This window comes from Ylistrum balloti, unplaced genomic scaffold, assembly GCF_031769215.1.
Source record: "Ylistrum balloti isolate Yb309-2 unplaced genomic scaffold, AGI_CSIRO_Ybal_v1 Utg369680, whole genome shotgun sequence".
In the NCBI taxonomy this organism is placed as follows: Eukaryota; Metazoa; Mollusca; class Bivalvia; order Pectinida; family Pectinidae; genus Ylistrum; species Ylistrum balloti.
This window is the reverse complement of record NW_026781921.1, coordinates 1,445,681-1,472,658: the sequence shown is the minus strand read 5'-3', so window position 1 is coordinate 1,472,658 and position 26,978 is coordinate 1,445,681. Positions and strand designations below refer to the sequence as shown.

The following is a 26,978-nucleotide window of genomic DNA, read 5'->3' as shown; positions in this document are numbered from 1 at the left end:
GACCAGTTATGAGCTGTGATAGATGACATTGACCAGTTATGAGCTTAGATACATGACATGGACCAGTTCTGAGCTGTGATACATGACATGGACCAGTTCTGAGCTGTGATAAATGACATGGACCAGTTATGAGCTGTGATACATGACATTGACCAGTTCTGAGCTGTGATACATGACATTGACCAGTCCTCAGCTGTGATACATGACATGGACCAGTTATGAGCTGTGATACATGACATTGACCAGTTCTTAGCTGTGATACATGACATGGACCAGTGCTGAGCTGTTCTTTTGGTTTCTAGCTGTTTTAGCTGCTCTACATTGTTGATGATTTTCAGCTGTAATTGTGGGTTATATTCAGCTGTTCCCTTTGGTTACTTACTGGTGTCTCATGATATTCAGCCTAATATCCTTTGTATGTTGCCTTGGTTGCCAAATTTCTTCTCTTCACTTCATTACAGTGCCCATGGAATCCATGTCATTGTTGACATACAGAGGGTACTATGGTCTCATGTAGCATATGGTCCCAGTTAGTGTACAGTGACTAGACAAACACTCCTGTACACTTATATATCCTATCAATAGACCTTCGAAGTTCAAGGTCAAGGTTACTTCACTATAGCTCAAGGTCATATATGTTAATGCCAAGAAATTTGTTTTATTAGTCTTCAGAGATGAAAGCAAGAAGAATAGATATTCATTGATTGATGAATTTAAAATCAAAGTCTGGCAGTTTCTGTTCTGAAAAAAATATTTATCTTGTCACTAATGGATATGTTTCTTACACCTGAGAAAAACGAAGAAATACATATATATGTATAAATATATATACATATGCCTCAGTTATAACATTTGTAATAAAAATCTAATGTTTCCTTTAAATAAATGAATGATGAATAATTTATATGAAATTGCTATTATATAAAAAATGAAGTCTTTCGTATTCTTAAACATTTTATTGAATGTTGTTTTATAAATCAGCAGTGCTAAATATTTAATACTGTAAATCTACATATAAAGACTGTCATCCAGTGATATATAGGGGAATTTTAGGGTAATTGCACACTGGTGAAAGCCTCTTGTTTATGTATATATCAACTGACTATATTAAAGCAGCCCCACTAGCTTGGTCTGTCTATCCTGGTGACCTTTAAGTGACCTTGTTGTTAGGCAATACATCACACTTACAGTGACGCCACGTCCCACGAAGAATCCTCATCCCAGGATGTCTGTGAAAAATGCATACTTTTTTCTGGAAAAAGGATTGATTTAATGGAAAATAATAGAAACTTTGCTTACTGTTACATTCTCTGATCAATACATGTGTGGCAATTAACTTCTTTTTTTTTTTTCTTCTTCTTCTTTTTGAAAATTTAAACTTTTTAACATTGCTGAATTTTTGCCCTCCACAGATATTGTAGTGATTATTAGGAATGATAACTTGTGTTAAAGAAACTTTCATTTACGATTACTAATTAAGAATGTATAAGAAATAGCTTTTATCAAAGGAATTATTTATTTTGAAAAAAAAAAAACTTTTGAGTTTGAAATTAGGTCACAGGTTATGAATCTTAAATGAACTCCAAGGTCATATCCAGGTCACCATGTTGTAGATTTGACCTCATGCAGTGTGGCTGTCTCATTTAATGTTATGTATGTTGCACACGCTGATTGATGATGATGTCCTGATGTAATTTTTTTGTGACACATTCGCCTCCCTTATCTATCTCATGTGCGCCCTACCACTCGACTTGCCGGTCAACCGACAATGAAAATGATCCGACTACACTATGGGCTGTCTATCATTAAATCTGAATATGAATGAACGATGTTTGGGGTATCATCCGTGCTGCCTTCCTGCCATCCCTTACCACGACATGATGATGCTGTTTTGCTGTTGGGTGATTGCTGGGGTGCTGCCACCTGGTGGTTGTGGGGATGATGCAACAGGATGAAAGTGAGGCTGGTCCGAGGGTTGTGGACGATGAAGAAGGCCATCTGATCTATCAGCCGGGCGATGTCCTACAAGCACGATGTACACCTCTTTTCGTAACGTTTAGCCTAGACTATATCTTGCATCATATGTGTCCCCTATTTTGTGTATTATCCCTTCGATTGACCTTCAATGTCCAAAACATTTTGACCATATTTGGTCTATATGATATTGAATAACATTCGAAGGGATAACGCTACAGAAGAGTTCCAAGAGAATTACCCCTCCCACACTTTTTCATTTATTAAGTACCATGAAACACAAGGAAAACGGGTTTGGGTTTTCTGGAATTATAGGAATTATGCTTTGTAGTTCTGCATCAATAATCATTGATAATAGAATATTGTGAAATATTACATGTATTGTTATTACCATTTGGAGGTTGTTGCATAAGATGAGTTATTTCCCTTAGTGCAATGGTAACCATCTGAGTATTATTGGCTGCCAAATATAACAAACTCCAATTTATATCTTTATCACATATAGCATACATATAGATGTTCTCATTTTGAAGAGTTTTGTTTACAGGGTGTTTAGCAAATGGTAGCACATGTCCGGGGATGGGGGAAAAGCGTCCACATTTATAATTGATTTCATGCCTTTCACTCTTTTGATCAGAACTTTAGTCCAATTACCATGAGCTTGAAGCAATTTCATGGGAACTTTTCGAGGATGTTTCTGAAAGTAATGGAAGCTTTTCTCATAGTAATCACTACCTTGGCATTTCCCCAGGGAATTAACCAATTCTAATAGTTCTATTTTCTCTTCCATTTTGATGTATTTCAATGTGGATTGTTTATCAAATGCATGTGAATTTACTGGTGTGGTTATTTTGTTTGCAGATGAAATTGTTTCCACCCTAGGCGAAGGTACCTTTGGAAAGGTTGTGGAGGTCAAGGACATGCAAAGGTAGGTCAAAGTAAAACATTAATTAGTGTTAACATGGCAGGCAGAATCTCAGAAATGCTTCAGTGATACACAATACTATCAGCTTCCATACCTACTGTATGAAGCATTTCCAAAGTTCAAAACCCTTATATATCTATCGGGTTCCGTAGTTTCAACAGTGAACATATACCCAAAATTTCATTGTTCATTATTTTCTTTTTGTAATTGAACAGAAACTGGTTTTGAGTTATATCTAGTTTTACGATTGATCATATATCAGTGATGTTACGATGATAGCATATGATATGTTATCTAATAGTCTAACCTCTTCTGATGGGAAAATCATAATCAGTCATCTGTACTGTAATATTTTCTTGTGTTTTATCAAAAAGCAAATTCATGTTCTGCTATATAAAGATGGTGAGGTAATTTAGGTTAAAGTTTCAAAAAAGAAAAGAAAATATTACTTTAATAGCGAATGCATTCATTTTCTATGAATATTGGACATACAGTCAGCTGGTTATGTAATTGGTTAACTACATAGAAAAGCCTATCAATTTAAACGATAACTGATTATGGATTTTAACCGATTTCCCATCATTATCACATATATTTCTTGGAAATTAGGATGAATTGTATTGTTTTGTTAGTGTTTATTTTTGGAAGTTGAACAGAAACATTTTTCATTTGAAATATTCAATATTTATTGCCTCAGAATACAGATACCTTTCTGATTAGGTGTTCAAAAGAATCTTTTGAATTTTTCTATAACACTTTTTTCATTTTTATTTTTTATTTGGAATTAAAAAAAATTTCCAACAAAATTGGATTGGAAATCAAATCATATAAATGTCAAACCTGTCTATAAAGGCCTCTCAAGGGTGCATAGACAGATGACATTAAATAGAGGTTCATATTAAATTTGGGACTCAAAACAAGTGCCCCTTATAGACAGGTATTTGTGATATACAACTGGTCTGTAATGCAGATGTAATAGTGTTTTAAGAAGCAAAGTCTACACCATTCTATCAAGAGAAATGGTTGCAAAATTTCAAAATACAATATTCAATTCTTTTAAAAGTTTTAGAAGAGACAAAATGATCGATGAAATCTGTTGGAGAATACAAAATAATCACAAGTTTGCTGTCTGAATCCACCAGACAAGCTTCAACGTTTGAAAGGCAAATACAGTTCAATATATATCTACAATTCTATTTTTGGATAAGTATTGGAAAAGATACCAATGGTGCTGGTAAAAATGCCAGTGTCAAATACTGTGACCAAAGTTATCTTGGAGGTGATAGTTGTAATAGAATTAAAGTAAATTAGCTTCAGACATTTTTAAATGCCAGTAAAAGCCATTGAATCAAACAGGGAAAACTTGTGTAAATCACTGAATACAGCTTCTGTTGGTGCATTTGTTGTGTTGATGGTGTAAGGGTTATGTGAGCCACTGACGTGGGTGGATTTCTTCATGTTGAAATAGTCTTGTTTAGCCCCCTGGAGATTCCTGACAAATATAAGATCAGTTACAATATTTATAGTGCGGAGTTTAGGAATTGAAATGGTGCCAGCACGTAAAAGACAAAACGTTTAGTTTATAGCCAGTACAGAAGATGGGATGGTTATTTATAAAAGTTTTATTCCAAATAGAAACCTGAGTCTCACGATTTCGAAAACACCAGCTAAATCAAGCATGTCACTGCATATAGTTGGATAATATTGGGGATATTGGTTGTTAATGTATGATATTGTTGAGCCTAGAGATATCAGAAAATTTACTGTATATTTTCAAAGTCTTCTGTAAATATTGTTTACTTAAAAGTAACCAGAGAAGGCAGAAAGAAAATGATACATTTAGTGAAGCTTTGATCAAAAGAATCGATACATTTTCCATTTGAATTTTAGAGGATTTCGGTATAGTGAGCAGGTTATCTCTGAGGAATGTGACCTTGTATATGGCCAATTTAGATGTGGATAGGAAGCTGGTGAAGTTGTATGAATAGTGACTCACTGGTATATCTCAGACAGTCCAGATCTAGATTACAGATCACATGCTGTAACATACATAAACGATGTAAATTCTGGACTGGTCTTATCCCTGATTCCTTACCACTACATATATAGGACTGTAAGCAGAGAGCCATAGTTTGGTGGTCTTCTTTTTTTTTTTTTTTATCTTTGATTCTGAATGTATGCTTTTCAAACTAGTTTCCGATGGCCTGCAGTTTTGAATGTGTTTAGACTGAGCTGTGTGGACCTGGTATTTTTGATGTACGATTCCTGTATAGCATAGTTTAAAACTTGTTGGACTGTAGATTTGTACCAGAATTACAAATAAATATAGAGATGTGATTACACTGGGTCCATAGAGGGTCATCATTGACTGTTCATTATTTCATATATAGTGGTCACTAGCAATATTGATACATTTTACCAGTATTTAATATATTTAGGTCTTTAAAAAGATTTTTTCTTCATAGCAATGAGAGGGAAAATTCAGGTTCCTAAATCAATGGCTAGTTAGTTTATTTAAGACAGTGAAGATTGCAGTTGTAATAAATCGGCGATTGGAGACAATCTTTCAGCCTTTTATTAATACCGCGTAACTTTGTATCATTCTGATGTAATTGATCTCCGTCCAATCTTTCTGGTATCTTGGATTGGATACACAAGGGGTTTCATGTGTTACTAGTATAAATGATATGAAATTATCAGGAACCCTTTTAGCTGTAATCTGGTGTCCTTCATCTTACCAGATTTTAACAGAACAGTAGTGTCTTAAAGGCATTGCTCTATACCCTTTGCTCCCTTGTGTTCTAGTTGGAACACTACAGAGGGCGGGGTTTAGGAGTAGAAACAGTTTACTCTTTCATTCAAATTCAACTTTTCCACATAACATTTGATTTCAATTGAAAGCAAACTATCCTAGATTCCATATGGTTACAAACTAGGCCCTTCCTCAGTCTGTTTGATTCTCGACTGGACTATCTGATATGCTATTGGCATAAACACTGGACTGTCCCACAATCTGTTTGATTAAAATCCTTAGTGCCCCCACATATCATTTTATTGAAAACTTGCTTGTTCTGCATTCTGTTGAATTCAATACTGGACTAACCCACATCCTGTTTGGTACTTAGTTCAGCTTATGCATCATTCCAATGGAATTGGATTCTGAAGCAGACTGTCTCATATGTTTACATATATTGGAATACAAAGTCTGTAAAAATATTTCATATGTTTTCAAAGTCGGAATTTGAACTCCAATGCTTACAAGTCTTTCCATTCATTATTGATGTTTACGATCAAAGTGTATACAAGTCTAACCTTGATGGGAAAGAGACCTTACTACACTTGAGATGTTTACTGAATAACCCTCTGTTTCAGTGTTGGTATTAGTTTGGCCTTGTTCTAGTAAAACACCCTCCATTTGAACCTTCTATGACACCGGAGTGCATGCGGAAGTCTTTGAGTAGTATGGCTAGCCCACTTAACTAACTCATTGACTGGAACTCTGTCTGAAGCAAATATATCTTTGATTCGTGACTGAAAAATGTCACAATAATCTTGCAAGCTAGATTTGAATAATCTGAAAACTTAGTTTCTCTATAATTCTACTCAAATATCTAGTCTCATTTTTGTTGACAGAGTTTGTCCTGTATCACTTGATCAAGTACAGGAGAAGAATCTGTATTGTGTTATACTTTGTGGCACTCATTTGTTAGCATAGATTGGCTTATGTAGGCCCATTAGTTACATAATGGTGTGATTAAGTGGGAGGGTCTGTTGTCCCTGACTGGTCTTGGAATGATACAGTTGGTTATGGTCATCAGAAGGTGACAGTAACTCCTGTTATCAGAAGGCAATGTAACACCTGTCATCAGAAGGCAATGGTAACACTTGTCATCAGAAGGCAGTGGTAACACCTGTCATCAGAAGGGAATGTAACACCTGCCATCAGGAGATGACGGTAACACCTGTCATCAGAATTCAGTGGTTATGCCATTAGCAGAACTGAATGCTATAGAGAATCTTGGAGTCAGTGTCCTGTGTAGGAACCTCAGCAAGGTATAACTGTATCAAGAGTAGTAAACCAGACAGTAGAAGGATCTCTCTAAGGATTTCAAAAGATTATGGTATTTATCTTCTCTTCAACTCGAGGGAGACCATTTTATCTAAAACTTTTTCAAAGTCTTGAAAATATCACAAAGAAGAGCTTGCCAGATACTGCAGTCTGGAATTCCTTAAAAATATCTCTTTGCTCTCCTGAAATAAGAAATAAAAAACTCAATTTTGTATATATCAAAAGCTAAATTGTTGTTATTGGTAATTATATGAAGTCGGATATAAATCAAATTGTCTTTGTTCAGAGATCTGTTGGCTGTTGATGGAAATATCCTATCCTTTAATGCTGTCAAACAGGAAAGAATTGTTTTGAATGTAATATGCTTGTGTAGCCCAGACCTTGCTATAAAGATCAATAGTTCTGTTCCAGTTTCGGAAACGCTGGTCAAACTGATTTGGAAATGATACTGGGAAGAGGGTTTTTTTAGAGGCTTTTATTTTCGCTATTTTCATTGATTGAATAATACAGTATTTGAGAAATCACATTGAAATTGACAAGAGAATCATAAGTCTGTTCCATGTTATCTGTGAGGTGTACTTCTTTATGCAATTAAAGATATTGCTCAAATGAGAACCATATAAAGACAACCTTTTATAGTTAATTAAAACAGCCCAGTGTAGCACTTTTCATGTAGATTTGTAGAGTCTTCCTATAGTTTCTAAAAAGGTCCATGCTGTGATTATGTTTTCATTGAAAAGAAAGTACCTCCCTTGCAATGTCATCTTATGGAAAATGGCTTAATCTGTCTTTGGATTAGGTTTTAGATTTAGTCTAAGTATATTTTGTGTTAGGATAGCCTTGTGTGGAGTATGTAATACTATAGGCAGTCTGGTACTAGTACATGATAGAATGATTTAGTTCAGGCTGGTACAGCTTTTGGTCTAATGTAGTCCAGACTGGTACAGCTTTTGGTACAATGTAGTCCAGACTGGTACAGCTTTTGGTCAAATGTAGTCCAGACTTGAACAGGTTTTGGTACAATGTAGTCCAGACTTGAACAGCTTTTGGTACAATCTAGTCCAGACTGGTACAGCTTTTGGTCAAATGTAGTCCAGACTGGTACAGCTTTTGGTACATGTAGTCCAGACTTGAACAGGTTTATGTACAATGTAGTCCAGAAAGACTTAAGTGGTACTGTGAGTTTTGACATTCAGAATGGAGGTTATTGACATGAATACAGTTCTTGGTTTTATTACCAGTTAGAGACTAAAAGACATATTAATGTTGTACTGTAGGTTTTGATTATAGCAGTAATGAGTTAATGACAGATAAATGTAGAACATTTTTAATGTTTTGACAATTTGGAATACGATAAGGTCCTGCAGAACCCACTTATAGTGATATCAGATATCATAATATACCCTAGTGTGATGATAAAAGCTTGATTATGATACAGAAAAACATGAAATATTGGCTATCATGTTTTTTCCTTGCACTGAATATTTCCTATAGGAATTAAATAAAAGAATATGTTTGTTGTGATACAGACCAATGTGTGTGTGTTGTGATACAGACCAATGTGAAATATTGGTTAATATGAATATTTTTTCAGTTCAGAATTGATTTTAGTAAGTTAAAAACCCCGAGCAAGTGTCTGTATTTGACGCCTGGGCTGTTGCTTGTGACTCTTAATAATTCACTAATTATCACCTTATGTTCCCTGAGGTAGCCTTTCCCACATGTTACAGGTAAGATCCACCCCTACCTCAGAGTCAGTTACGATTACATAACGACTCCAAATTATGCCCAAACAATTAGAACAAGAAAAAAAAATTGCTATGTGTAAACACTGATATACACATTTATTCACAATGTATGATATTTCCATTCATATCAATACACATAAAGATTAATTTGTTAAAAGATTAAATCAAATATGTCTAGATAGAACAACTTATGGGACATGTGACTATCACATGATCGTTGTAGCTTTTTGTGTGACAAAATTGCATTGACGATTACATGAGCCAGGTTACATGGTGTTTTTTTTGTATTTCCAACAGTGACGAAATCATGATAATGATTAATATTATATGTAAACCTTCGTGTTATTACATCTATCTTGCCTTCAGTTCAGTTCCGTTTTTAGAAACGTAAATAAAAATGAAAGAAATTATTTTGCATCTAATATGACTGCATGCTTACAACATTTAAATCAATCACATTGATATTAGTAATACTTTATGTTGATTTTAATTGTTACAACATAAAATTGTCCTTTAATATTACTTTGTCTAATCATCTCCATTTTCTTTAGCAATAGGTTTGACTATTGTGGTAGTCTCACTTCTTTTGATCTATCAGCTTGCTTGGTTATTATCAAATGTCAGTTATTGTAATATTTTCATCTGGAAAATTGAATGTCATAATCAGCAGGTTTCAATACAGTACCAAAAATTACTGAAAAGAGTTTGAATATGGATTCTTAAGTATTGCGTACAAATAAATACTTTTTCAGTACAGTTTGTAGCCTGTGTACCATTAAGAAAGAATTGGCTATTTTTAGATTTGTTTCGGTGTTATTTTTCTTATTATTCTGCTGGCTTCAGGTCACAAATTCATATGGCAGCCCCACTTGACGTCAGCATCCATCATAAGATGTTCATCATAGACTGATGTTGCAGACAGTTGATGGAGCCAGTCATTATATCATGCATCTATATTCTCAGAATAGTGTTTTTGACCAGAGTATGAAAACTAGTGTTCATGTTGACGTAGACAAAAAATTAGGTCTTAAATGGTTTACAAGATTGTTATCATAATTGTAAGTGCAGCTTGGAAAATACGGGAGGAATGACACACAAAATGAGTGCAATCCCATTGAGGTGTTAAGGGATATACACACTTCTGGGATCGCAGGGACTTGCTTTATCAGTACACAGAAAACAATCACAAGTTACCAGCTAATCAAATGGCTGGAGAAGTGATTACAACTGTATCTTGTATGACTACAATATGTTTTTGAAAATTTTTTGTGAGAGACTACCCCCTCTCCTTCCCTGTCCCCTGCCTTCTCTTCAAGACCTTGCCTTTCCCTGTCCCCTGCCCCCTGCCTTCTCCCACCCATGCACTTCCCTCTCCTTCCCTGTCCCCAGCTTTCTTCTCCATTTCCTCCACTGCCATTTCCACCCCATCCCTTTCCCATCCACTGCCTTCTCCAACCTATACCATTTCCTTCCACTACCATCTTCCCCACCCTTTCCTCTTCCCCATACCCTGCCTTTTTCTCCACCCCTTCCTCTTTCCCCTCCCCTGCCTTTTCCACCCTATCCCTTTCCCCTCCCCTGCCTTTTCCACCCCATCCCTTTCCCATCCCCTGCCTTTTCCACTCATTTTCTTTCCCATCCCCTTCCTTCTTCTCCAGCCCCTCCCTTTTCCTTCCACTACCATCCTCCCCACCCCTTCCTCTTCCCCATACCCTGCCTTTTTCTTCACCTTCTTTTCCACCAGTCCCTTCTCCTGATGACAGGATTAAAACATTAGGAAGAGAAGTTTTGTGATAAGAATTGAAGTGATGCACCTTAATGGTTGAGTTTACAGATCACAGTAGATATGATGAAATTCTTCATATGAAATGTATAAACAAATATTTCTAAATCTCCCAAATGGTTCTGTTCTATGATGGACCTAATTGTGTGCTGGGTTTGTTTAGATGGAGGTAGTCATTAGAAAATGTAGGAGGTCAGCTTTGTATAAACGGCAGATGTTTTTGTGTATCACTGTACCAGGTATATGGTGAACACATGATGCTGTACTAGATGTTAATGATGAGGAGTGTATGCTGTACCTGGATTTACTGCAGAGTCTAGCTGTGTCTGTATAGCCACATGTTGTAGGGGGAGAGAGAGATGGAGGGAGGGAGGAGGAATTCCTCAGAATTTCTCCTCAATCTTATCGACTTGAAGATAACATACCTAAATTCACTTTTTTGTATGGTAACAGTTGGGTTTGTACATCAAGGCTATTTATGCTGTTATAACATTCAGCTTTAATAGTTGATAACTGGCCTGGAAGAAAAAACATATTATGGATGTTTTGAAATGTATTACAAATGCATTTTTAAGAACATGGAACACGATGTTTATTTTTGTTTTTGATGAGAGAAATGTTTTCAGATCTATTAAAGTTTCCACATTTAGGCGTGTTTCAACATTTAGGCGTGTTTCAACATTTAGGCGTGTTTCAACATTACTCTGTGGCTTTGTTTGGAAGTTGATATTCCCAGTAACTTTACATGTTGTGTTTCAGAATGATAATCACCCATTTGCTATTGTTCTCTATGCCGCCCTGCCATTATTGTGTTCAGCCATTAGTATCGCTGTTCCAAGTCACTCCTGATGATTGTTATTCTGTAATGTATCTTTACAATGAAGCATTGATTGTGTATGGCTGATGATAGCAAGACTGTCTCACTATACAGTCTCTTGTGTGTAACGGAATAGGTGAAGAAACTATATCGTGTAACCCCAGTTCTTACTTCAGAAGTATCGACAACAAATCACCATTTAAATAAATTTAAGTGAAGACAAAAGAATAAGAAGGAAAAATAAAATAAAATGTTTGTTGGTTGGGATGAATGTAAGTGGAGATAAACAAATTTCAAGGCTTGTTTTTGCCATGCTAAATAAAATATTGAGGAATGATACATATCAAAATAATTGCTGGGGGATGAACGGGGGGGGGGGGGGGGGGGGGGGTCTGCTGGGTGGTGTAATAACCCCTTAGTTGTTTTTATCTTTATTTACATCACTTGCTGCAATACTGCATCTTTAATTTCCTATTCATCAAAATATGTATGCAGCCAAGCTTTCAGTCTTCCTAAAATATGGAAAGACACTTCTTAGAGTTTTATCACAACAAAATATCAGCTTAATGAATCAAATGTTTAAAAATAGTAATAGATGAGTGTCCCACCAACTCTTCTTCGCAAAAATGTGTAGTTACCATGGTAACATCAACATCAATCCTGCAGTGTTGTAGTGGTGATCTCAAGGGGAGATAACTTGACACTAGGATAGTAGGAGATGGCCATTAACATTTATCTATGGTGAGTTGTAAATTGTCTTTAGGAAGAGCTAGAGATTCCGTAAATTCCATGATATTTAAATATGTTTTATGTGATTCAAATTTAAATTTAAAAACTTAATGGCGAATTCTGTTGCAAAATAATATTTAGAACAAATACATTTGAGGATTTAAGAGATATTTACAAGATTTATCATACAAGGTCCGTATACCTTCAATGATTACTAGTTAAGACCTTAGGTAAAAAATGGAAGTGTTTCTTGTCACTAGTGCTTTCCTATAATAACAATACAGAAAGTGCTTGGATATCGGCCAGTAGGTAACTGTAGCCTAGTCGCCAGCATGACCGAAAAGTTGGCAGATTTTTGTGAGTGTATTTAGTTCTAACCTATCCTATGAAGGATGAAGAAACCTGATGTTCTGGGGTACTGTAGTACAATAAAGGGAGAGAGGGGGGTTTTGTGGGAGTGGGGGAGATTAAAGATACAGACAGATGACTAAGGCCTTAAGGGTGAGGATTAATAGTTACTGATCATTATGTGTGGAAATTACAGCCTTTAGGTTGTTCAACCGTGTTATCCTCACAGTCTATTTTTGGTGAACACATATACTTCATTGTTAATTTGACAGTTATTGTCGAGGATTATCCTTTTGTGATACACATGGTTTGTTTGCTGGGCTTATCACCATGTTAACATCCAAGGTCATTTGGAGGCAAGGTCACTTTGTATTATCTCATGGTTAATGAGGGAAAGCCCTTGCATCCAGAGCAAGTAGGGTAAAGCATTTTACCGAGGGGCATGACCAGGAAAGCACAGACTGGTATAGGTAGACAGCATCAAAGTTGCAGTTTGTATCTCCACCAGGGGTTGTGTGGGCTGTTGTTATACCTACCGAGTGCTTATGGACCCCTGATACATATATACTCTACAAGGAATGATTTTATCATTTGTAACTGAATATGTGTACGGCTGGTGGAGGATTCAGGATATTTTTTTGTTGGTGTGAATTACTTCTAAGAACTTGAAACTTTTGACAAATAACGAGAAAAATATTAATATAAAAGTTTGGCTGTAATTTAATTTTAAATTTTAAATCATTTGGCAAAAGTAAACTATTAAATTCTTTTGGATGTAAAGCATTTTGTTTTCTCAGAGTATCTGATATTGAAACATATGAGAGCAAAAGAATTAAACTTGAATTAATTATTGCCCAGAATTGCTTTGTTAATGGTCTGGACTTTGATGTTGCCAGCCCTCTGTAATTAGCATTCTTGATGTATCAGATGTAATGATGGTCCTAGTGTATTGCAGTCAAATGCAGATGTACACCAGGGCAACATCTAGATTTATAAAAAGGAGCCTAACCTTTACTGTAGCCATTACCTGACCTGATAGTGTTTATATATAGGTTGTGGGACTATGTAAACCACCAGTAGATGTAGACCCACTGACATATCAAAACACTTCAGTCTGGTATAGAAACCAAGTGGTTCCTCTTCCAAACAAAACTATACATAATCTGACAAGTTTCTTAAAGGAAAAAAACACTTAAAACAATTCCTGTTAGTTATGAAAGGAAATGGAGAGTGTAGAATTGTTACTGTTTAGAAGGATCTTCCATATATTAACAAATGCTGATTTCAGGCCATATGTAGTGTTGTATGTGTTAATTGCTTGATGTTGATTTGGAAAACATTCGTCATAATATATTTTTCTGTTTGAAAACATTGACTTGCTCCAACTGTGCCTGACTATTTTGAGTAGTAGATCATTAGTTATTCATATATACAGTGACATTTACACAGATGCTGTTGTCCTTTATAGACAGACACCTTCACTGTAGGCTCTGTTTGTTCTGTAATTGGTTTATCACCAAAAGTTAATTAAAAATCAACACCAAATGTGAATACTTTTATCTTTACTAAGGTCAGTAGAAGAAAAAAAATATTGTTTAAAGATTTTTCATAATTTTCATTTTAGAAAGAAACCACGCAAATCATGATGTTTCTGAGATTTTCCAGGTCATTAAACTGAAAGACATTAATAAAAAGATAATGAAGTTAGATTATCGTACTGGAGATGAAGTGTAAGTCCTGTGGATGTGTTTTGGTAGGTTTGGAATGGGAATGAGATAGCCAGGAATAAGTTCATCTCTCTACCATCTGTGATTACTAAAATAGCTCTCCAACAGTTGTGTGGTTAGAAGGTAGGCTAAGAATTATATATCATCCAAGAGATTTGTACAAAGGTACATGAAAACAGAAAAAGATCTGGTGCTGTCAGCCCCCAAAGTAGCAGGAGGGTGAATTTAACATGGAAAAAATCTGATGCTTACCAGAGGTCGGATTTAACATAGGAAACATCTAATGCTTTCAGACCCTTACTAGAGGGGGGAATTTAACAGGGCAAAAATCTGATGCTTTCAGACCCTTACTAGAGGTGGGAATTTAACACGGAAAAAATCTGATGTTTCAGACCCTTACTAGAGGGGGGAATTTAACACGGAAAAATTCTGATGTTTCAGACCCTTACTAGAGGGGGGAATTTAACACGGAAAACATCTGATGTTTCAGACCCTTACTAGAGGGGGGAATCTAACATTGAAAAAATCTGATGTTTCAGACCCTTACTAGAGGGGGGAATCTAACATTGAAAAAATCTGATGTTTCAGACCCTTACTAGAGGGGGGAATTTAACACGGAAAAAATCTGATGTTTCAGACCCTTACTAGAGGGGGGAATTTAACACGGAAAAATTCTGATGTTTCAGACCCTTACTAGAGGGGGGAATTTAACACGGAAAAAATCTGATGTTTCAGACCCTTACTAGAGGGGGGAATTTAACACGGAAAAAATCTGATGTTTCTGACCCTTACTAGAGGGGGGAATTAAACACGGAAAAAATCTGATGTTTCTGACCCTTACTAGAGGTGGGAATTAAACACGGAAAAAATCTGATGTTTCAGACCCTTACTAGAGGGGGGAATTTAACATGGAAAAAATCTGATGTTTCAGACCCTTACTAGAGGGGGGAATTAAACAGGGAAAAAATCTGATGTTTCAGACCCTTACTAGAGGGGGGAATTAAACAGGGAAAACATCTGATGTTTCAGACCCTTACTAGAGGGGGGAATTAAACAGGGAAAACATCTGATATTTCAGACCCTTACTAGAGGGGGGAATTAAACAGACCCTTACTAGAGGGGGGAATTTAACACGGAAAAAATCTGATGTTTCTGACCCTTACTAGAGGTGGGAATTAAACAGGGAAAAAATCTGATGTTTCAGACACTTACTAGAGGGGGGAATTAAACAGGGAAAAAATCTGATGTTTCTGACTCTTACTAGAGGAGGGAATTTAACATGGAAAAAATCTGATGTTTCAGACCCTTACTAGAGGGGGGAATTTAACAGGGAAAAAATCTGATGTTTCAGACCCTTACTAGAGGGGGGAATTAAACAGGGAAAACATCTGATGTTTCAGACCCTTACTAGAGGGGGGAATTAAACAGGGAAAACATCTGATGTTTCAGACCCTTACTAGAGGGGGGAATTAAACAGGGAAAACATCTGATGTTTCAGACCCTTACTAGAGGGGGGAATTAAACAGGGAAAACATCTGATGTTTCAGACCCTTACTAGAGGGGGGAATTAAACAGGGAAAACATCTGATGTTTCAGACCCTTACAAGAGGGGGGAATTAAACAGGGAAAACATCTGATGTTTCAGACCCTTACTAGAGGGGGGAATTAAACAGACCCTTGCTAGAGGGGGGAATTTAACACGGAAAAAATCTGATGTTTCTGACCCTTACTAGAGGTGGGAATTAAACAGGGAAAAAATCTGATGTTTCAGACCCTTACTAGAGGAGGGAATTTTACATGGAAAAAATCTGATGTAGAGGGAATCATCTATTCTTGAAGTTTCTTATGTTATCAGATAATACTTAATATTGATGTGTATAGTTTTAAAAGAATATTCTATCTCTTCATCATTCTAAACATCTTATCTTTCTTTGTTTTCTTGAAACTCAAACATCAACGTCTTTGCTTGTCGTCATCATCACCTCGCTTGTGTCTGTATCAACACCTCTACTGTTTTCTCATCAACGCTGCAGCTTTGTCTCTAGGGCTTTGTCTGTATCAATGTTTCACTCCTGCTCTATAAACACCTCAGTTCTCTTGAAATGGGTATCGCGGGAAAACGAATGCATGGCATTGAGCAAAAGTGGCAACCAACTTCAGTCTGCCTATAGAAACCAGGCTTTTTTTTCTGGTTCTTTGCTAAGAGAATATAATTATCACATATGTTTCATTCTTTATTTTCTTATAACTATGCCTGGTGCATGCAGAATATTGGATTTGGTTGTAGGTTGAAGGCTCTCTTTATGTACAAGTTAGATTCCACTGTGTAGTAGCTCTGCCATTAATGGTATATACGTGTATATATATATATATATAGTGAAAATGTGATGAATTCTATATATATAGATATAGGATATATTAAATGGCCATGTACAGTGTTATTTAACATGGTATCAAATATGTGTACATGGTTGCCTTAAACATATTTATTAAACAGTAAATTGCTAAAAACATACATTTTATCAGATTGTAGGATATTGGAAGTAAGCTGTCAAACTAATGATCAGATATGTACTGAAGGAAACTTTAGAAAAAAAAACATGTGCATAATTATGTACTGCACAGTTGGTAATTAAAATATGTTTTCCTTTCTTTCTGTAACTCGTGTGAAAACTTCATTTTTAAGATTTTTTAAATGACATATTTTACTGTGATATTTAGATATCTTTAAAAATACACACCAGTAAACAACAAGAAAGAAAAGCTGTTTCATATATTTGTGTTTTGACAGATATTTGTTTGCTACCAGTCCTCCACTAAGAATCAGAGGGGACTATAGTATTGCATTTCATCTCTCTTTCAGTCCTTTGGCTATCTTGTCCAGTCCCTATCTTTTACATAACTAATCATGGGAACTTAATACCAAAGATATTGGTTCACCTTGATGGGATGATATGTTGCCTGTCAAAAAAGTAGGTCACTGATCTACATTTTGACCTTGACCTATATCAAAATTTGACCCACTTCTACACTTGTTATAATAGGAGCTTATTACTTGGGAATATGGAGTCATCTTGGTGACCGTACATTGTTCTATGACCTTTTTTATCCTTCAGCCTATGTAAAAGAATAAGTGTGTCTGGGCCATATCTTCTACACAGCTAATCATGCGAACTTAATACTTAGGATATGGCTTCAGCGTTATCAAGGCAGTGTGTCCCTCGGGAAATGTAAGACACAAAGTGATATTGTTCATGCTACTTAAAAAAAAATTTATTATTCATTGGATGTTACATAAACTGATGGAACAGCCTGACACCTGATGGAATAGCTAATACCATTTTGGCAGAAAAAGTTGTCAGACTTGATGTTTACCAAAGTGTTAACATCAATTTTGTCGGTGAAGCCAAATAGAGAATACACTCCCGGGATGCAAATATTTTACGACATTCAAAGCGATTAAGGATAGCATGAAATTAAAGATTGGCAAACATATTTACGGTGTACTTATATCTCACAAATGATGTATTACATGCCTTCATACTTGCATATCAGTATATAGACATGCAGGAAATGTAATATCTTGAACGAGCCAAAACAAAACCATAGTGAATACCAGCCCTGCAAAAATAAACAACTACACAGTATATAATAGGAGACTAACATTTAAACGGTTTTTACTGTACAATAAGGAAATTTTAGCCTTAGTTTTACCTTGTACAATGTAACACATTAAAGTATTCATTGTTAAGTAGGGCTGGATTGTGTATTCAAGTGTCCCCTTGGACAAGAGTCCGGTTGGAGAAGTAAACAGAGTTGTTCACAAGTACAATGGAATTGCGATAATCTGAATGCCGATAGTCTGGAAATCTGGCTATAAGGACAGAAATGTTGGGGAACAGATTTCCATGGGGTTCATTTTACTTACCAGTCTGGAAATACTTTTTCGGAAAATCTGTTTTTTTCCGTCACCTTTACCAGAGGTGTACAGCATACTACCAAACACTGTAGTCAAAGCAACCCCAGAAAGATGAACACCGGAAACATTTACCAATGTTATTTAGCAGTACTTCTATATAGGACAAAGTGAATTAATTGTAAAGAAAATATCAAAGTCTGGTCTTGTTTTCTGTGTGGCAGTTAATCCTAAATTATCCAATATATTCATATATAGCAAGTTCTGTATAAAGAAAACACATTGTTCTGCATTTCATTATAGTTTTAAACATTGATAGTAATGATGGTATATTGTTCATGAGATAAAATAAAGAAAAAGATGTAATAAACATTGGTTATAGACCATAGAAATACAAATAAATAAAATATTGGCCCTTGTCCCTCAATACTTACACATAATTAAGGTAGAAAAACATGGCATGGATTTCCAAGTTATCAGTCAGTAAAAGTTGAATTGAGAGAAAAATCAGTCAATACATATAAAAGTGAATTGAGAAAAATAAATATCTTCAGTTTTTAAACAACGCTATTTTATTGTTTTCAAATCTGTAGTTATAGTGATCATTATGCAGTCAATTCAACAAAATCACTTAATTATAAATGTAGAATAGTTCCAGATGACAACTCATTGTCTTAGTCATTGCAGAATTAGCATCCGAATTGTGCTAAAAACAAACAAAAATACACTGTTTGTAGTGCATATCATATGAAGAAATCAGAAGTTATCAATTTTTTTAGTAAAATATCACTTGATATTGAGCAGACATTAAATAAATCATCCGCAGTATTGGACTTCAATGAGTAAGAACAACTTTCATTTCCTAAATTTAATTCATGTACATTTATTATAGAAAATGAAAGTTACTTTGACAATGAAAGACGTATATAAATACCTGTATTTGCAGTCTGAAAACAACCAACAGCATCATATTGACAATTTTATCGTCTGGTAATAAAGGAAGATAGCTCTAGTTATATTGGCCGGTTGACTAAACTCCACAGTCGGGAAAATTTCTTGTACGGACACTTTTTGGCCGGGAACAAAAGTGTCAGGATTATTGAAGGTCCGCTGTACATGGATACCATCATAATGGGAAACATTTCTTAAAACTGATTAAATTGATACAATATCTCGCTTATTTACTGATCTCATTCACAAAGGATACTACTTGATCTTTTTTTGAAATGTTCACAGGCATCGTTTGTTTTACCACATCTGTATTTCATCATGAGAATATCCTTTATGTCAGATTTGTGTTCTTAAAAGATTACTGATGTTGTATGGGTAAGAACACAAGAGGTAGGCCAAATGAGATTAATTGCTGTTGTGTGAGTTAATGTGTGTACATGTTGGTAAGCTCATCAGACATAATAAAACTTCTGACTTGTGATCCAAGTGTTTACAGTGATGTCAAGGAAGTCTAGTTCACCCATCTCTTCAGTTTTAAGCCCAACTCAACAAAAGTATCAATAGATAAAGATGGCCATGACGACGTCTGACAGTTTTGATCGACTTTAATCAAGGACGACTTTAATCAAGGACGTTGACTAGTTTCAACACCGAATCAACATCCTTTATTAAAGCCAGTCAACCCTGCCAGACATTCTCATAGTCATCTTATCTTGCTGATAACGATATTTTACAGCCAGACTTTTTTATTCATTGAGGAATACATCAGCTGGGCATCACAGAACTTTACTGCACCCTTATGTAGACACTAGTTTCATGTAAGGGTGCTGTAAAGTGTGTAACACAGATACAGGTTGGGTAGTAAAATACTGGGGATTCTATACCCATCACAGCCCTGCTATCTTGGAACTGTAGGGATAATTCAGCTCATGTCAAGACAATGTTATTGTGTCAGTTAGCATCCAAATGTAGGAACATTTTCTTGACATCAATATAGATTGATCGGTTATTGCTTCTGCAGTTAAACCAGATAAAATCAGCTTGATTAAGATAAATGTTGCTGATTTAGCTGTATTGTCAATTTACTAATGTAGATTTCGGAGATATTTCAAATTAATATGATACAAGATTAAGATAGAATAGATAAGATAGGAAAATTTATATCAAGGAAATTTGTGAAAAAGGAAGAAAAACTGCAAACTGTTAAATACAAACATGTGAATACATGCTGCTGCTGGGGATGGTATTCTTCAACACACTCAAAAACATCTTACTGCACATCTATCTCTGTTTCGTCCCAAATGGATAAGATAAAGTTCCTGGAAGATGTTGATCAGTATGTATCAACACTGAGATATTGATGGGTTCCATCCACAGTTTGCGGGACGATGAGAAAAAAATCAAGCTGATGTATCGCAGTCTGTCATCAATCAATTATGTATGAGATATTTTCATGCGCTTTTGTGAAGAAAGTCGAAAAGCTAAATATCTTGCAAAGATTTAATCTGAAACAATCACTTGCATGGCGGAAATGTGGATGTTTTTGTGAAGAAAGTCGAAAAGTTAAATATCTTCCAAAGATTTAATCTGAAACAATCACTTGCATGGTGGAAATGTAGATGTTTGATCAAGCCTTACTGGAAATCGCTGTTAACAATGACATTGGACATAGACTTAAAGCAGTGTATATCTATGTGCCTAGTAGTGTTAACTGTATCAGTTGTTCCCTCTAGCTCACTGAATTGAAGAAGGGTACACAATGATGCCATGTCTCGGTGGTTTTGGTTAATGATTTAGTGGCAATTCTTGTATAAGTACCATATAGTTGGTAATTTTTGCAGGTCAAAATTTTCACAATTTCCTTTCCAAACGATCAAGTGATATTTCAATTAATTAAATTTTGCAGGTCAAAATTTTTGCAATTTTCTTTCCAAACCGTCAAATGAATTAAAATTTTGCACTCTAGACGTAAAAAGGACATCTTTTACACGTCATATTATTTCACAGACTCAATTTCATGGTATCTTTAATGTACTGTAAAATTGCAAAATATCATCCCCGCAAAAACAATGGGCTATCAGGTATTATTTGCAATAGGATGCAATCAGTTGATAAAATGGTTTCTGTGGTGTGATTGTTTGATGTGGTGAAATTGAACAAATCTGTTTCGGAGTTTTGATGTTTTGACAGCAACATATTATAAGTTAACTTTATCATAGGTTAACTTAAATGTCAAGGATAGTTCTTCACCTGACTTTTCATTCACCAAGATTGTATCTTTCAATCCTTTCAGGAATGGAGAACGGTTAGCACTGAAGATCATTAAAAATATTGAGAAGTATCGAGAGGCTGCCAAGCTGGAAATCAATGTTTTGGAGAAACTCCGAGCCAAAGACCCAAACGGACAATAGTGAGTAGACAAGTTGTTCAATGTGTTTAATATATTTATCATCCTGTCTGCCAGAGTAACATTTTCTTTCGACTTTGCTATTTTCTGCAATGTTGAAATACTAAAAAAGCTAGTTGTTAAATTTAAGATGAAGCATTATATTAAATGACCATGACCGAAGCACTGTTCTGTTCCGTATTGGTTACGGACTGCCTCCTGAAAAAATTTGTACCATGTGGAATTGTTATGAAAATGATTTGCTTATTTGAAATTTGAATATGGAATAAGAAAAATAATCTTTTGAATTGACATCCCTGTCATCTTCATGTTAATAATTTATAAGATAAAAGATAGAAAGATATTAATCAGGTCTTTTTTTTTATTTTATTTTTTCGTTCATTCAGACTGTAGGTTTTTACATGGTAGTGATCCAGTTTAGGAAAAAGCTTTAATCCATTCTGATAAGAAAAAGTTTTAAATGTAGAAATGAAAAACACTTTTATTTTCAGAGTTCTGTTTCAGATAGACAAAAGGATTGTATCTAATCTTAATCTGTTATGAAACACTCGGTGCAAACCATTACGCAGCATATGGGTTCAATACATGAAATTGCTTCTCAATATGTGTTTTTATCCGACTTTTCTAGACATATCTGACTTTCCTGGCATTTTCATTGTTACTGTGTGATTTGAATTTCAGCCTTTGTGTCAACACAATAGAGTGGTTTGACTACCATGGGCACGTCTGTATAGCATTTGAAATGTTGGGCCTCAGCGTCTTCGACTTCCTGGTAAGTTTTTTTCTTATCATAAGTACTTGTGTTTGTGAAAAAACCTTACATACACATGTAAACCAGAGACATTTAAAAAAAAATCATTGTTATAATAGCAGGTACAAATCATACACAACTATGTTAGATAATAAGATGGTAATACTGTCATTTTGAGGTTTGGGTTGTTATATTTTTGTACAGTCGTGATTTACCAACACTTGTGAATGTTTCAGTTATCTGTGTTCTTTAAAGATCAGGTAATAGAGAAAGAGTTTTAGCTTTTTATATACTTTCAAGAAGTTCAGGTCAGTCTGCCATATATGATTTATGTCGGTAGGATTAACAGACGAAGGCAATATTGATTAATTTTTCAAGGTCTTTTTACGGACTCTGGTATAAGCAGCAATCTGTTATGTATCCATCATTATGTGTCGGTAGTCATTGATGTTTACACAATTATCATCCAATTAATAAATAGAATGGCACAGATGATTAATTTTAGTTATGCCATAACAATGATTTTGATTAACCAATCAAATGTGGTGTAAAATTTATGATGACTAAGAATACTTGATTGATTGATTGATAGCTCGGTTTTTGCTATAGTATGTGTGGTGTTTTGTGTATTACAGAAAGATAACCACTACATACCCTACCCAGTAGAACATGTCCGACATATGGCATACCAACTATGTTACGCAGTCAACTGTGAGTATCCATAGGAAAAACGTTGATATTTTAACAACTATGTCACACAGTCAACTGTAAGAACCCATACGAAAAACGTTGATATTTTAACAATTATGTCACACAGTCAACTATAAGTACCCATACGAAAAACGTTGATATTTTAACAATTATGTCACACAGTCAACTGTAAGTATCCATACGAAAAACGTTGATATTTTAACAATTATGTGACACAGTCAACTGTAAGTACCCATACGAAAAACGTTGATATTTTAACAATTATGTCACACAGTCAACTGTAAGTATCCATACGAAAAACGTTGATATTTTAACAATTATGTGACACAGTCAACTGTAAGTACCCATACGAAAAACGTTGATATTTTAACAATTATGTCACACAGTCAACTGTAAATACCCATACGAAAAACGTTGATATTTTAACAATTATGTCACACAGTCAACTGTAAGTACCCATACGAAAAACGTTGATATTTTAACAATTATGTCACACAGTCAACTGTAAGTACCCATACGAAAAACGTTGATATTTTAACAATTATGTCACACAGTCAACTGTAAGTATCCATACGAAAAACGTTGATATTTTAACAATTATGTGACACAGTCAACTGTAAGTACCCATACGAAAAACGTTGATATTTTAACAATTATGTGACACAGTCAACTGTAAGTACCCATACGAAAAACGTTGATATTTTAACAATTATGTCACACAGTCAACTGTAAGTACCCATACGAAAAACGTTGATATTTTCATATTTTATAGAAGTGGAATATAGTAAAAAAAAAAAGGGAATTTGTGTGATAGTGGATGCTATAATACTGCCTCAATTCCAGTCTACATGCTAGGTGTTTAGATAATATCATGAGGTTTTACAGATGTTCAGGGTTAAATGGTAAATCAGATTAGGAAAGTCGGAACACATTTCTATTAAACATTTGATCAGAAATAGTTTTCAAGTTAACTATCTCAACACATGGCTGAGATAAGACAATTATAAACACAACAGGATTTTATAGAAGAATACCCAGAAAGTACGAGGAGTCACTCTTTTGTCTGTTAGCTTTTTTTATGGTCTGTTTTTGTGTTAAAGATAATGTTTCAATGTCTGTTTATAAATCTTCAGAATTCTATGATAAATTTTTAGGCTGACTTGTTTTTGTATTCCTATATTTTGGATTGTTTCAAAGATAACGAGATTTTTTATCAAGTCACTGTACGGACATGCAGGTACTGAACACTTAAACTCCTTAGTATTGAACAGCTGATTAAATTACTTAAGACTTGTAATACTGTCGAATCTCATAACTACCAATACTAATGCAGTGCTAACCTGTACTTAAACTTGGAAGCTAGCCTCGGAAACAGTTCATGACAGACCAAGTAAAGAATTTATACTCTTCATTCAAGTATAAGAACAGGAGTCTTAGTAATACTGTACTTAAGACCCAGTTGTAAACACCATGTTAACACAGATCTCACATACCAGAGAGATTAAATTTGGCAGCTGGTTTGAGTTTAACACTAGAGTTATATCACAGGTTCACAGTTTTAATTCATTAAATAAAAAAAAAAGAAGAAAATTTGATCAACCCTGATGAACATTGGATAAAGTACTGACAGGTGCTGATGGCCAGAGATATGTCATCTGTGGGAAGAGGTTGTACAGGGGGGAGGTGTAGGTGATCCAAGATACACTGTCTGTAGGAGGAGGGTGTACAGGTGGGAGGTGTAGGTGGTCCTAGATACACTGTCTGTAGGATGAGGGTATACAGGGGTGGTGTAGGTGGTCCTAGATACACTTTAGGATGAGGGTGTACAGGGGGGAGGTGTAGGTGGTCCTAGATACACTCTCCAGAAGTAGGTTGTACAATGGAGGGGTGTAGATGATTTGGAAACAAAAATGTTGAGTACATAATGGAAATTGATTTAATTATCTTTCATGTCAGTGATTCAGGATGTTTGTTCTGTTTTGCAGTTTTGCATGAGAATCAGCTGACCCACACAGATCTGAAACCAGAGAATATACTGTTTGTTAATTCAGATGCAGATGTCACCTTCAATGCACGAAAGGTGAGTAGATGATAGTGATCATTAAAGGTTGTAATAAAACCATTTTGCTGAAAATCACATACATTTAAACCTTACTCATACTTCATGGACGTAGAATCCTTGCTTTTAGTTGCCTTTTTTGCAGACTTAATGGACATGTCATCATGCTGTATTTGTCCTATTTTCTTGGGGAAAATTGAGGTACATTTAAATCCTACTATTGGTTAGTTGTATATGAGAGTGTACTTAAAACCATATTTTTCTTTCTGTAGAAAAGAGACGAGTTTACAGTGAAGAACACAGATATTCGGCTGATAGACTTTGGATCTGCCACATTTGACCATGAACATCATAGTACTATTGTATCTACACGTCACTACAGAGCACCAGAGGTCATCTTAGGTAAGTGGATATCTAGTAGTTATTTGATGAGTAGGCAGTTCTATCCCTAACCTTTTAAAACGTATTGACATTTTAGAAAAAAAAACTCAATTTATTAATCATGCATATTATGATATTAAAAAAAATGTATGCTGAAAAAATATGGTTTACTTATTGTGAATGATAAATACTCTGTATTACTGCCAACTTGTTGATATTATGAACAGTGAATTTTTGTGATATTTTAGTTCTATGTTTGTATGTTGTGGTTTCAAATCAGGGCTGATAAAGAGAACAATGATGAGTGAGAATTTCGGGGCTGTTTGAGTTTTTGTTTGTATGATGGGTTTGAGAGCTTGGATGATCGAAGAGAACAGTGATTAGTGGGAATTTGGGGGCTGTTAAAATTTTATGTTTGTATTTTGTGGTTTCAGAACTTGGCTGGTCACAACCCTGTGATGTGTGGAGTGTGGGTTGTATCATCTTTGAGCTGTACACAGGCTATACTCTCTTCCAGGTAATTATGTTTTACGAACAGATAAGCCTTACAAAATATTTCAAAATTATTTCATGGTTAATATACAAACTTACAAATGGATTAAAAAATTGACTCTCTGAGGTAAACTTTCATACTAGTGCAGATATTCCACATGCGTTGTAGCAAACAAGTAAAGGGAGATAATTATGTTAGTTGAGATGTTAAAGACTTAAATTTATATGCTGCAGACTCATGATAACAAAGAGCATCTAGCAATGATGGAGCGGATTCTGGGATCACTGCCCTACCGAATGGTGAAAAAGACAAAGTAAGTATTTCACTATTGTCTTGTGTCTGCACATAGGGCAATCACTTATCCTTATTTACAAGACTTTCCAAGGGTATCTTCTGTCCATTTTGATATAGAATACACGGCCCTTTTTTTGGGTATAAATCTTGTATAGCTGAGTGAAAACACTGCCAGAAGTGTAATAATTAAGGATTTCTTCACTCGTTCATTTCCGTATTTTGATCAAATTTCTATAGCTTCCTTAATCTTCCCCTAATATTAGATCAGTTCGATATTTTCAAAATGCTGGGTTATCAGACTTATTCGTCTTGTCAAATGTAGATTTTTTATTAAAAAAAAAAACCCAACAAATTATTAAAATATGTAAAGAAAAAAAAGACAAAATTTTAGGATTGATAAACATAATGATTACACGAGGATAAGTCATTGAGATAGCAGTATAGACTACTCAAAATTGTGCATTTATGTTTTAAATATAATTGGAAAAGTCTTTGATTAATCAAAAAGAAAATGTTGGTATTATTTTGTAACTGGATAATTGGATGAATCTATTTTATATAAAACCTTCATTTCCATTTTTACACAGATAAATAAAAGCAACTGTTCAGAAATTTGTCTATATAAAAATATTGAATATGTTGCTATTAATTGGGAGTAAATTTGGCTTATTCGGAACTAATATTATAACAAACGGTATAAATGTCATGGTGGGCACTAAAATTTTGTATGTATCTAAATTAGACTTGTATCTCTTTTGTTCTTCATTCAGTAAACCCCTAGTTCACCAGTACCTTTCAAAGTTAAATATGTGTCCTAATGCTTATATGCAAATTTTGCAGCTTTAGAAGCTTGATTCAAACAAAGCCGTTCAAGCTTCACAAATATTCAGCAAAA

The 26,978-nt window shown here is 35.0% G+C and overlaps 1 protein-coding gene across 1 annotated transcript in view; it reads left to right on the top strand.

Moving 5' to 3' along the window:
* Positions 1-26,978, top strand: part of LOC132564128 (uncharacterized) — a 43,530-nt gene that overhangs the window by 3,729 nt on the left and 12,823 nt on the right. The window contains exons 2-10 of the mRNA XM_060228810.1: positions 1,951-2,035; positions 2,836-2,902; positions 21,281-21,397; positions 22,076-22,166; positions 22,781-22,856; positions 24,842-24,936; positions 25,188-25,317; positions 25,731-25,813; positions 26,023-26,102. Coding sequence (XP_060084793.1) covers positions 1,951-2,035; positions 2,836-2,902; positions 21,281-21,397; positions 22,076-22,166; positions 22,781-22,856; positions 24,842-24,936; positions 25,188-25,317; positions 25,731-25,813; positions 26,023-26,102 — 824 coding nt within the window. The remainder of the gene's footprint in view (positions 1-1,950; positions 2,036-2,835; positions 2,903-21,280; positions 21,398-22,075; positions 22,167-22,780; positions 22,857-24,841; positions 24,937-25,187; positions 25,318-25,730; positions 25,814-26,022; positions 26,103-26,978) is intronic.